The 13,529-nt window shown below is 38.6% G+C and overlaps 1 protein-coding gene and 1 long non-coding RNA gene across 4 annotated transcripts in view; one reads left to right on the top strand and one right to left on the bottom strand.

The window, feature by feature from the left end:
• Positions 1–13,529, top strand: part of LOC126293706 (tyrosine-protein kinase Fer) — a 539,925-nt gene that overhangs the window by 56,596 nt on the left and 469,800 nt on the right. For all 3 annotated transcript variants that reach the window (XM_049987015.1, XM_049987014.1, XM_049987013.1), the window contains exon 2: positions 3,237–3,410. In XM_049987015.1, coding sequence (XP_049842972.1) covers positions 3,237–3,410 — 174 coding nt within the window. The remainder of the gene's footprint in view (positions 1–3,236; positions 3,411–13,529) is intronic.
• The window catches only part of LOC126293716 (uncharacterized), a 77,242-nt gene that overhangs the window by 57,945 nt on the left and 5,768 nt on the right, over positions 1–13,529 (bottom strand). The gene's annotated exons all lie outside the window — the stretch shown is intronic.

Below are 13,529 nucleotides of genomic sequence, written 5' to 3'. Positions count from 1 at the left end.
GAGAAGAACTTGGAGTACTGTTATACATTCCTCCAGAAATGTTGATGAAGCCTTGAGCACATTTCTCAAAATCATTTCTGAAATCTTCATTACATGCTGCCCACTGGTAAAAAAATAAAAAATCTGGAAACCTAGCTGCTCAACTTTACAGAAGTGGTTTTCATCTCAATTACAAAAACTGAGACTATTGGTAATTAATTGTCACGATAAGGTCAAAAAGGGAGCATTACATAAAGATACTTACAAAAACCTGAAAAGAAAATATAGATCTGAAATTAAAATGGCCAAGTGTAAGGTAAATGGTGATTTCATTAAAAAATCAAAAATCACGCAGTAAATATAAGGCTGCATGAAAAGTAATAAACGCAGTTAGGTATGGATATAAACTGTAAAGACAACACAAATGCTGCTAATATAACTGCTGATTATTTCAATCACTTTTTTGCCAATGCTGCCAAACTTAGCCTCTCAACTCAGGGCAACCAGAATTCCATTTCTGAACATACACCTATTTCTCACCGCACATCTGGCAGAAATTGTCAAAAAAACATTACAAACAATGTCTCAGTTTGTAAATGCAGAGAAGTGCCAGTAATTAAAGCAACCTCTAATTTAGGATACTCCAGATCTGAAGATGTTTATGGCCTATAAAACTTTATAATTAAAAATTGCCGATTTCATATCATATTCTATTTGCATACTGATAAAACTGGATGCTCTGTAGTGGACACTTTCCACAATATCTCAAAAAGATAGTTGTCATACCATTTAACAAAAAGTGTGACAAGTCTTGTATCAATAATTATAGACCAATTTCACTTGTGCTTACTCTCTAAAAAATAATAGAATATTGCATACTGCATCAAAGATGCATACACCCATCAGACAATAATATATTAAATCATGCTCAGTATGGATTTAGGTCAAAGGTATCAACAGTCAAAGTAGTTGAAAACCTTATCTCGTTTGTACTAAGCTCATTTGAGTCAGAATTATCTGCTGAAGCCATTCAATTTGAGTAAGACTTTTGACTCAGTTAACCACAAATTATTATTAGATAAACTGTGTTGCTGCGGAATCAAACACTTGGAACTCTCACTAATTGAATTATACCTCAGCAATAGAAAACAAATTGTAAAGCACAATGGTCAAAAGTCATAAAGTATAAAATGAGGTGTTCCTCAGGGCTCAGTGCTTGGCCCTCTACTATTTATATTATTTGTAAATGACTTTCCGAGTAACTTACCCTGTAAATGTATCCTCTATGCTGATGATACAACATTAGCTAATTCTGGAAGGATATACACAAATTGAAGGAGGAAAGTGAAGAATGTTTCAAAATATCTAATATCTGGTTTAAAGCTAATGATTTAACTATGAACCATAAAAAGACTGTCAAGATAATCTTCAGTCTATCAAACAGTAACACTGAGTTATCATCTGTTAAAGTACTAGGAATTCACATTGACCTGAAATTAACGTGGGACACACAGATTTTGTATGTCGAAAGTTATCACGAGTTATCTACCTACTAACCAAACTACACTCGTGCTACACAAGATTTATTACTTCTTCATACTACACCCTCTTTCACTGCCATCTACAATATGGCATTCTTTTATGGAGTAACTCCCCTGGACCCAAATAATTTTCACTTGGCAGAAAAAGCAATTAGACGTCTTTATGGAATCACTGACAAGAATACCTCATGTAGACCTTATTTTATAAACTTTTCCAGTCCCATCTCTTTACATACATTGTTGCCTATTAAACATAAATGAAAACTTAAACCACTACACTATAAGGAAATCTGTTCAACACAATACTCGACAAACAAATATCATTGATATACCCACAACCAGGCTTAAGAAAACCCAAGTATCTATGAATACGTAGGCACAAAATTATTCAACACCTTACCTGTGCAGTCTCAATTGGTTTCTCTGGATATTTTCAAAACTAAAACCACAGTGTGGATGAAGGAAAATACTTTCTATAGTACAGAAGAATTTCAGAACAGTTGTAAAGATGACCTAATTTATTGATAAATTAAGGCTTACTTTTATAGATATGGATGTAGAGGCAGCTATAAGCTAATAGGGTACAGCACTGCTTTTTGTTATATGAAACATGATGTACAATTTGCTGTAATTCTTCTGACATCGATTGCATGTTAATGCTGAAAGATGGATAAAATACATAAATAAATGGAGGATGTGAAGACTCATATATAAATTCCTTACGAATGGATGGCACTATATTTCAGTATTTGCTCAGTAAAGTGATTTCTCATATTACAAAACAGAATAGACTCTTGAGAAATGCTATACATGCAGAAGGCAGGCAAACAGTGACTTTGCCATTTCTTAATACATGCAAGAGCTGCTCTAGTTTACAACACAGAACTCGAATACCGCATTGCACATTAACCAAAATAACTCCAAAAACGTGTGGAGCGATTTATAAAGCACATAAGGGGGAATAGTTGAAGGTAAATAAACGTTTAGTACACTATAAGGGCACTAAGAACTATTTTTATTTCTTAGTAATTTAATTAATGGAATTGGTGTTCGAAAACCTACAAAATTAATAAAAGGTAAGAAAAAGATGAAGCGCTTTTTAACTTCTGGCATCCAGAGTGCAAAAATTAACAAACAAAAGTAGAATGGAAAGCTAAGAAATAATGTTTTATCTTGGAGTGTGACCACATCTTCTATACCGACTTGCTAAAAAGCTGCTTGGACGTTTCCTGATGTAGAGGTGGATAGCTATAACTGTGAAGTCACTTGCAGCATATTCCACACAATTAATAGCATGCATTGCGCCCCTTCCTCGCCCACCACACCATTCGAAGCAACTTTAAAAAAAAAGAAAAAAAAAACATTGAAGGAACACAACTACTTTGAAGCTATATTTACAAACACACTACACAGCCATCAAAACAGCTGCAGCAATGCCAGCCTCCGAGCGGTTCTGTTTCACATTTCAGTAAACTTATGTTCGTCTTAACGACCTTTACGATCAAATCTACGACGAGGCCCCAAGTTTGATCGGATTTGATGACAGGCGAGATTTGACAAAGTTCCCTATGACGCCATCAAATTTTCTTTGACATAAATATCAGCTTTGACAAAGAAATATGATAAGTGTAATACCGGCCTGTAACTGGCGCCTGGTAAATGCTTTAACCATTTTCTACTACGCAGAGATTGTGAGACTGGCACTGTGTGTTGCAGGCATGGCGCGCCATGATGGAGGAGATGGAGGCTGCGGCCAAGACGCTGCGTCAGAACGCCGAGGTGGTGGAGAGCCAGTCGCTGGAGGCGCTCAACAACATCTACGCCGAGAAGCGGCGCGCCCGCAAGCAGTACATGGAGGACTACAACAAGATCGTCTCGCAGTTCTCACAGGTCAGCCAGCTGAAAGCCCAAACACTTGTTTGTCAAACAAAGAACGTGTTTGAGACATATTGTGATTGACGTACGATTTGACAAACACGTTCAACCGTTTACACTTGCATTTTTCAAACATTAAAATGGGTTGCTTGGCAGACTTCGAAGATAAGGAACGAGACGACAGTTCATCTCCTTCTACCGTGAGTTTCCACGATTGTGGGAACTAGATTAAGGTATTGTATGGCCCACAAGTAAACATCACAGACCATTACAAAAATGGTAGAGGGGTTGCGTCTTTCCCATCCAAAGCTTACATGCGAGGCACAAATGTAACATCAGTCTTCTATGCACGACTTACGAGTGAGAATTCTGCAAAATAATTATGTTTTTAATGGGGGTAGGACGTCAAACGGGATGGCTTGGAGCAGGAGAGACACCACAGGACTTTTAATTTCCACTGTCTATACTTTTAAAAATAAACACTATGGCCTTGTCAAACAAAGATCGTGTTTGACGTCCGATTTGACAAACATGTTTGACCATTTACACTTGCATTTTTCAAACATAAAAGTGGGTTGCTTGGCAACCTTGGAAAATAAGAAATGAGACGGCAGTTCATCTCCTTCTACCGTGAGTTTCCACGATTGTTGAAACTAAGATCGAGGTATTGTATGGCCCACAACTAAACACCACAGACCATTACAAAAATGGTAGAGCGGTTGCGTCTTTCCCATCCAAAGATTATATCTATTTAAAAAAGCTGATAAAAATGCTCTTAACGCCTATGTAAGAGACAGTCTTCACTCCTTCCTATCTGATCATGTTAAGTGTAGAAAAGTTGTGGAATGTTTTCAAAGAGATAGTATCGAGAGCAATTGAGAGATATATACCATACAAATTAATAAGTGATGGTACTGATCCTCCATGGTACACAAAACGGGTCAGATCGTTGTTGCAGAAGCAACGAAAAAAGCATGCCAAATTTAAAACAACGTAAAATCCCCAAGATTGGCAAAGTTTTACAGAAGTTCGAAATATGGCGCGTACTTCAATGCGAGATGCTTTTAATAATTTCCACAACGAAATTCTGTCTCGAAATCTGGCAGAAAACCCAACGAGATTCTGGTCATACATAAAAGCACACCAGTGGCAAGACGCAAGCAATACATTCACTGCGCGATAACAATAGTGAAGTGCCACTAAAGCAGAGTTATTAAACACGGTTTTCCGAAACTCCTCCACCAAAGACGACGAAGCAAATATTCCTGAATTCCAATCAAGAACAACTGCCAAGATGAGAAACATAGAAGTAGATATCCTCGGAGTTACGAAGCAGCTTAAATCACTTAATAAAGGCAAGGCCTCCGGTCCAGATTGTATTCCAGTCAGGTTCCTTTCAGAGTATGCTGATAAAATAGCTCCATATTTAGCAATTATATACACCCTGGCGCTCACAGAAAGACCCGTACTTAAAGACTGAAAAATTGTTCAAGTCACACCAATACCCGAAATGGGAAGTAGGAATAATTCGCTGCATTACAGGCGTATTATCACTAACTTCGATTTGCAGTAGGGTTTTGGAACATATAATGTATTTATTGACACACGGTCAGCAGTTTCAGAAAATGTCGTTCTTGTGAAACACAACTAGCTCTTCATACTCATGAAGTAATAAGTGCTATCGACAGGGGATGTCAAATTGATTCCATATTTTTAGATTTCCCGAAGGCTTTCCTCACGAGCGTCTTTCAACCAAACTGCGTGACTACGGTGTATCGCCTCAGATGTGCGACTGGATTCGTTATTTCCTGTCAGAAAGGTCATAGTTCGTTGTAATAAACGGAAAGTCATCGAGTAAAACAGAAGTAATATCTGGCATTCCCCAAGGAAGTGTTATGGGCCCTCTATTGTTCCTGATCTGTATTAACGACATAGGAGACAATCTGAGTAGCCGTCTTAGATTGTTTGCAGATGATGCTGTCATTTAACGTCTTGTAAAGTCATCAGATGAACAAAACGACTTGCAAAATGATTTAGATAAGATATCTGTATGGTGCGAAAAGTGGCAGTTGAGCCTGAATAAGGAAAAGTGTGAAGTTATTCACATTGGTACTGAAAGAAATCAGCTAAATTCCGATTACGCGATAAGTCACACAAATCTGAAGACTGTAAATTCAACTAAATACTTAGGGATTACAACTACAGCCGGCCTCGGTGGCCGAGCGGTTCTAGGCGCCCAGTCCGGAACCGTGCGACTACTACGGTCGCAGGTTCGAATCCTGCCTCGGGCATGGATGTGTGTGATGTCCTTAGGTTAGTTAGGTTTAAGTAGTTCTAAGTTCTAGGGGACTGATGACCACAGATGTTAAGTCCCATAGTGCTCAGAGCAGAGCCATTTGAACCATTTGATTACAATTACAAATAACCTAAATTGGAACGATCTCGTAGATAATATTGTGGGTGGAGCAAACCAAAGACTGCGATTCAATGGCAGAACACTTAGAAAGTGCAACAGGTGTGCTAAAGAGACTGCTTACACTACGCGTGGCCGCCCTATCCTGGAGTATTGCTGTGCAGTGTGGGATCCGCACCAGGTGGGACTGACGGATGACATCGAAAAAGTACAAAGAAGGGCAGCTCGTTTTGTATTATCGCGAAATAGGAGAGATAGTGTCACAGGCACGATACGTGAATTGGTGTGGCAATCATTAAAACAAAGGCGTTTTTCGTTGCGACGGGATCTTCTCATAAAATTTCAATCACCAGTTTTCTCCTCAAGATTGCGGAAACATTCTGTTGGCACCCACCTACACAGGGAGAAATGATCATCACGATAAAATATAAGAAGTCAGGCCGCGCACAGGAAAATTTAAGTGCTCGTTTTTCGAACGTGCCGTTCGAGAGTGGAACGGTAGAGAGACAGCTTGAAGGTGGTTCAGTGAACCCTCTGCCAAGCACTTTATTGTCAATAGCAAAGTAATCACGTAGATGTAGATTTACAATTACTGAAGCGCTATTTAAGTACTCCTTGTTAATTTTATTACAGCAATTAGAACCAGAGTGTTTAACTAGTTGTTGTTGTGGTCTTCAGTCCTGAGACTGGTTTGATGCAGCTCTCCATGCTACTCTATCCTGTGCAAGCTCCATCATCTCCTAGTAACTACTGCAACCTACATCCTTCTGAATCTGCTTAGTGTATTCATCTCTTGGTGTCCCTCTACGATTTTTACCCTCCACGCTGCCCTCCAATACGAAATTGGTGATCCCTTGATGCCTCAGAACATGTCGTTACTAGTTACTGTTCAAAATTGTATGCATTTTTTCAAACAGTACACATAAACGTACTGCTAGAGAACTGGCAGTTACATTGTAAAAAATTATAGTATCTCTGAAGCAAATACATTTGCACATAAAATTAAATTCATAGATTTAAATTTGCTTGTAAAAACTGGTATCGATATCTAATGGCTCTGAGCATTATGGGACGTAACTTCTGAGGTCATCAGTCCCCTAGAACTTAGAACTACTTAAACCTAACTAACCTAAGGACATCACACTCATCAATACCTGAGGCAGGATTCGAACCTGCGACCGTAGCGGTCGCGCGGTTCCAGACGTAGCGCCTAGAACCGCTCGGCCACCCCGGCCGGCGTCGATATCTACAAAAAGAAATTATAATAAACTGACTTTCAGTGGTGCAATCTAGATTTTTTCTCACCATCAGTCATTACATAGACTATTTGATGTTAACTATCAGTTTTAAGTATTTTTTTTGGAGAAACAGAAAAGTCTACATCGCTACAGACCTTAAGTTCTTCCTCTGAATGATCTTATCTTTCCTAGGAGGATAGTGATCACTGGCCATTGCAGAATCGTCATATGTTTAGCTTACTTTCGAATGCATAACACAGACATCCTCCTACATCCACAAACAAACAATTCTGTCAAATTTAGCAATGGAAAATCAAGAGTGGAACGTAACAATATTATGAAAAGGATAGTTACTACTCACCATATAGCGGAGATGCTGAGTCGCAGATAGGCACAAAAAAACAAATGTCGGAAACTAAACTTTTGGCCAACAATGCCGTTGCCGACAATAGACCACACACACACACGACCACAGCCTCCGGCAGCTGAAGCCAACCTCAGTGTGTGTGTGTGTGTGTGGTCTATTGTCGGCAACGGCATTGTTGGCCAAAAGTTTAGTTTCCGACAGTCTTTTTGTTGTGCCTATCTGCTACTTAGCATCTCTGCTATAGCGACTCAATCAAATTTAGGATCAATATAACCGACACGTTGCTACGAGAACGTTTAGCGCTATACTGAAGAAAACGTGCGCAATTCACGAGGCGCGGTGGAAGAGGCGCCATCTTTCAACAAGTGTGAACCACAAGCAGAGAGGGCGATAACGTAACCGACAGTAGAACATTGTTGCGTTGGCGATTTATCCAGGAATGGCTGCTGTTCGCCGTTGCCAAACTGCCACAACAATTATTTCACTTTCTATTACACAAGGCTTTCTTTCTTGATGTGTTTGCATATCATTTTATTTCGTATTCCACCACACACACACACACACACACACACACACACGATGGTAAGAAATACACAACACGCACCAAATATTTTTGAAAGAGATCACCAAATATTTTTGAAATATATAACCACTATTGACTGCACAAAAGGTTTTACTTCACAATCTAGATTTCAACCTTAGGCCATTATCAAGTGTTACAACAACAGATTAAAGCACAAGAAAAGGACAAGTATCAAAGTATCAGAAAAATAGCAGTCCATTCAGTTAAATCAATGAAGGGGTTGCACGATTTGTTCTCTTACTTACATATTAAAAATCATTAGACTTTAGGATCCAAATCCTGAAAGTAACCCGTCCAACTGTTAACCAAATCCGACAGCACTTAATCTGACGGGAATCGGTGTTATCACTGATGGAACGCATCAGGTATGAGGAATTTTAACTCTTGAGTTTCTCAGATCATTTTTTGGTCACACACTGTCCGAGGTGCTGTTGTGTGATCGCTGTATTTAAATTCCCATAAAAATTTCATACAGCAATTTCAGTGGAAAATTTCAGATGCATTAATACCATACAAAAAATATGTTCAAATAAATTTAAAGTTAATTTTTACGGAAAAAGCATTTAAACAGAAAACAGTACAACATGAAGATAGTATTACATGATAATGCTATGAAAACTCAAATACCTTGCACTCAAAATTTTAACGAAAATTACACTAGTACTTTCTGGTGTTTAGTTTCCTTCTCAGAGGTTTTCTTTGCACCCGCTAGATAGTTTTGTACAGATGTCAAGTCAAGTCAGATTGGCATCTTGCAACAATTCCAAATATAAGATGTCTTTTTTGGGTCACAGATGCGTTTATCCAGTCATTCTACAATAAACTGTACTCTCGGTTCCGCTACACCCAATACACCGTGAAGGATGCACGAAGTTCAACGTGTATGTTACAATTGTCTCGCTTTTATGTGTGGTGTCACAAACGAATTAACAAGCGTCTTCAACAATTAAAGCAGTTCGCCTGAGTACTGTCTCTCTAGAAATAGTGAAGGACAAAAGCGTTCACCCAACTTATACCTAACTTACGGAAAAATACAGGGTGTTTCAAAACGGACTTTACAATTATAAAAAATTATCGAAAGAAGACATAGAGCAGAGACAGCAAAGGACTTGGAAGAGCAATTGAACGGAATGGATAGTGTCTTGAAGGAGGATATAAGATGAACATCAACAAAAGCAAAACGAGTATAAAGGAATGTAGTCGAATTAAGTCGGGTGATGCGGAAGGAATTACATTAGGAAATGAGACACTTAAAGTAGTAAAGGAGTTTTGCTATTTGGGGAGCAAAATATCTGACGATGGTCGAAGTAGAGAGATTATAAAATGTAGACTGGCAATGGCAAGGAAAGCGTTTCTGAAGAAGAGAAATTTGTTAACATCGAGTATTGATTTAAGTGTCAGGAAGTCGTTTCTGAAAGTATTTGTATGGAGTGTAGCCGTGTTTGGATGTGAAACATGGACGATAAATAGTTTGGACAAGAAGAGAATAGAAGCTTTCGAAATGTGGTGCTGCAGAAGAATGCTGAAGATTAGATGGGTAGATCACATAACTAATGAGGAGGTATTGAATTGAGGTGGGGAGAAGAGGAGTTTGTGGCACAACTTGACTAGAAGAAGGGATCGGTTGGTAGGACATGTTCTGAGGCATCAAGGGATCACCAATTTAGTATTGGAGGGCAGCGTGGAGGGTAAAAATCATAGAGGGAGACCAAGGGATGACTACACTAAGCAGATTCAGAAGGATGTAGGTTGCAGTAGTTACTGGGAGATGAAGAAGCTTGCACAGGATAGAGTAGCATGGAGAGCTGCATCAAACCAGTCTCAGGACTGAAGACCACAACAACAAAAACAATAGGGTTTTTGTAGGAAAACACATCAAGTTATTTTTTTTACCTCGAACTATATTGTATGTGGCTTCCGTTGGTTATCGTGCACACAGAAGTCAATTTCTTCCCAAACATTGCAGGTGTTACTTGCTCAGTGGCGGCGTAAATTCTTGTTCTAAGTTCGGGTAGAGAAGCCGGCACGAAATCCTTGATGAACCCCATTTAAAAAAGTCTCACTCGCTCGACGACCTGATGACTTCCCGAAAAAAATTGCCACTCATAAATTGTAGGCGTCCGGAAATTACGATGAACTGTTCTTCAAAGAAAACACACATCTAGCACGCTCGGGTCCAATGCGGTGCGATTCTGCACTAGTGAACTACGCGAGACAGAACTTGATGTATTTCCCTACAAATTGACACTACAGTAACGTCTGTAAGTACTGTGAATTAATTTATATGAACTTTCAAAGTTGTAAAGTCCGTTTTGAAACACTCTGTAATGACATCGGCCATCGTTGGAAGAGGCTTCGTTGAGCAACGATATTTGTTTCGACCTAATATATTTATAGCAGAAACTTTAGCTAAAGATTCAGTCTCCACACTTCTGTCTTCGTCACTGTAATCACTTGCTTCATTCAAGGAATTCACAGGTGGAAAAATAAATTCCTATACTGACATTCAAACTGTATTTCTGCTCATTTCTTTTTAAGATTTAGTTATTATGAATAATTATTTATTTTAAACATTTACGATACTGTATTTGGATCTTGTAAATAATTATCCGTAACCAAACAGATAACAGTTTAGGAGAAGTTGTCTGGGACAAAACAAAAACATCTTGAGGGCATATGGCAGTAGATTTGCTTGTGATTGGGCCTTGGAAAAATCAACACCAAGAGCTAACGTTAATTTGGCTATAATGGTTGGAACTGAAGAAGGTGGATTTTTTATTTAAAAAAAGCGAGACTGGTTAATTTTTTTCACAACAGAGGTGCCAGAAAAGTCCCCCCTATAACTCTAAACACTACATTAACATGGATACTCTGCAAACCATATTTAAGCGTGCGGTAGTGGGTTCATTGGATCACCATCGCAATAATTCACTATTATTCCAGTCTAGAACAGCGCGAGGAAAAAACGAACAACTATATTTTTCCGTGTGATCTCTTGATTTCCCTTATTTTATTACGATGATCGTCTCTCTCTATGTAGGTCGGCGTCGGCAAAATATTTTCGCATTCGGAGGAGAAAGTTGGTAATTGAAATTTCGTGAGAAGATTCCGTCGCAACGAAAAACGCATTTCTTTTAATGATGTCCACCCAAATCCGGTATCATTTCAGTGGCACACTCTCCCTTATTTTGCGATGATACAAAACGCGCTGCCCGTCTTTGAACTTTCTCGGTGTATTCCGTCAGTCCTATCTGGTAAGGATCCCACACCTTGCAGTAGTATTCTAAAAGAGGACGGAGAAGCTTAGTGTAGGCAAACTCTTTATTAGATCTGTTACATTTTCTAAGTGTCCTGCCAATAAAACGCAGTCTTTGGTTAGCCTTCCCCAGAACATTTTCTGCGTGTTGCTTCCAAATTAAATTGTTCGTCATTGTAATTTTTAGGCATTTAGTTGAATTTACGGCCTTCAGATATGACTGATTAATCGTGTAATCGAAGTTTAATGGATTCCTTGTAGCACTCATGTGGATGATCTCACACTTTTCGTTATTTAGGATCAACTGCCAATTTTTGCACCATACCGATATATTTTATAAATAGTTTTGCAATCTGTTTTTATCTTCTGATCACTTCACTTTACTAGTCGATAAATGACAGCACTATCTGCAAACAACCTATGACGGTTTCTCGGATTGTCTTTCTAAATCGTTTTTATAGATAAGGAACTGCAAAGGGCCTATAACACTACCTTGGGGAACACCAGGAATTATTTCTGTTTTACTCGATGACTTTATGTCAGTTACTACGAAGTGTGACCTGTCTGACAGGAAGTCAAGAATCCAGTCACATAAGTGGGCCGATATTCCATACGCACACAATTTCACAAGTCGCTTTTGTGGTACAGTGTCAAAAGCATTCCGGAAATCTACAAATACGGAATCAATCTGAAATCCCTTGTCGATAGCACTCAACACTTCTTGTAGGTAGAGAGCTAGTTGTGTTTCACAAGAACGGTGTTTTGTAAATTCGTGTTGACTGTGTCAGAAGGCCGTTCTGTTCCAGATAATGCATTATGATCGAATACAATTTGTTTCAAAATCCTACTGCATATCGACGTTAATATTGGTGTGATCTGTGCATCTTTCTACTTTTTTGGTACAGATATTTCGTCGAGCGAACGGCTGTATTATGATAAAGTATGGAGCTATTGTATCAGCATACTCTGAAAGGAACGTAATAATTACACAGTCTGGACTGGAAGACTTGCTTTTGTTAAGTTCAAAATGATTCAAATGGCTCTGAGCACTATGGGACTCAACTTTTGAGGTCATCAGTCACCTAGACTTAGAATTACTTAAACCTAACTAACATAAGAACATCACACACATTCGAACCTGTGACCGTAGCGGTCCCGCAGTTGCAAACTGTAGCGCCTAGAACCGCTCGGCCACTCCGGCCGGCTTTTGTTAAGGCCTTCACTGCTCCGACAGATATTATTTCTATGGTACTCATGTTTGCAACTGTTCTTGATTCGAATTCTGAAATATTTACTCCGTCTTCTTTAATGAAGTAATTTAGGAAGGCTGTGTCTAGTATCTCTGCTTTGGTAGCGGTGTCGTCGATAGTATTTCCATTGTTATCGCGCAGAGAAGGTATTGTCTTCACATACAACTACTTTGAGCTGAATGTAGAGAACCGAGCTAAAGCATATTGCAAAATCGACATTTCGGGGAATGCGCTTATGGACCAGATATTCCCATTAGAAGATGGATTTCACGATCACGTGTCTCCATAAAGGATGACACGGAAACGTCAAAATACCTCTTAAAACACATCAGACTATACTGGAAAGATGGATTTAGGGATGGTGTTAAACTGAAAAGTTGAAACATAGATTACACTCTTTAAAATAAGGTTTTTAAAGCTGTGTTTCGGTATTAAATTAATTTCTTACGCCTCAAATATAAGGGTTCTGTGTCACTTTGAACTTTTTAATGCGTTTTTCTCAAAATGACCATTTTAATTTAATAATATTTAAGTGTGTGCAACTTAAACAGAAAATAGTAGTCACAATTGTTGCACCAAATTAGTCAGTATTTAATTTTGAATTTGAAAATGTTAATAACTCAAAATCGAAAATTTCCGAGAAGAGATTCCGTTTGGCTTTCCATCTCGCATATTATTATTGTCGAATTTAAAAATTTAAGTTCCTGTCATAATCCACTCATTAAGTGATATGAGCTTATGTTAAAGGTTTAACGCAATAAGACAAGCATTACAGAAAGCCGTGAGGCAGAGTAACTTATGGCGCGCAAATTACCTAGAATATATTCACCCTGTACATGAGATGATTCTCATGTACAGGATCATTAGGCGACTTCCGGCAAACTTTAAACATAATTTCAAATCTTCTCTAAAGTTTTTCTCGGTTACACGCTTAACGTCAAATATTTAACACATTAAATATCATTGGCAAAATAAGCAACGGTTACAAGCTGTTTTATCGTGGGGATCGATTCTTTAAAGAAATGGC

The sequence above is a fragment of the Schistocerca gregaria genome, chromosome 10 (genome assembly GCF_023897955.1).
Source record: "Schistocerca gregaria isolate iqSchGreg1 chromosome 10, iqSchGreg1.2, whole genome shotgun sequence".
Classification (NCBI taxonomy): domain Eukaryota; kingdom Metazoa; phylum Arthropoda; class Insecta; order Orthoptera; family Acrididae; genus Schistocerca; species Schistocerca gregaria.
The sequence above is the reverse complement of the archived record's forward strand: the minus strand, read 5'-3'. Positions and strand labels throughout refer to the sequence as shown.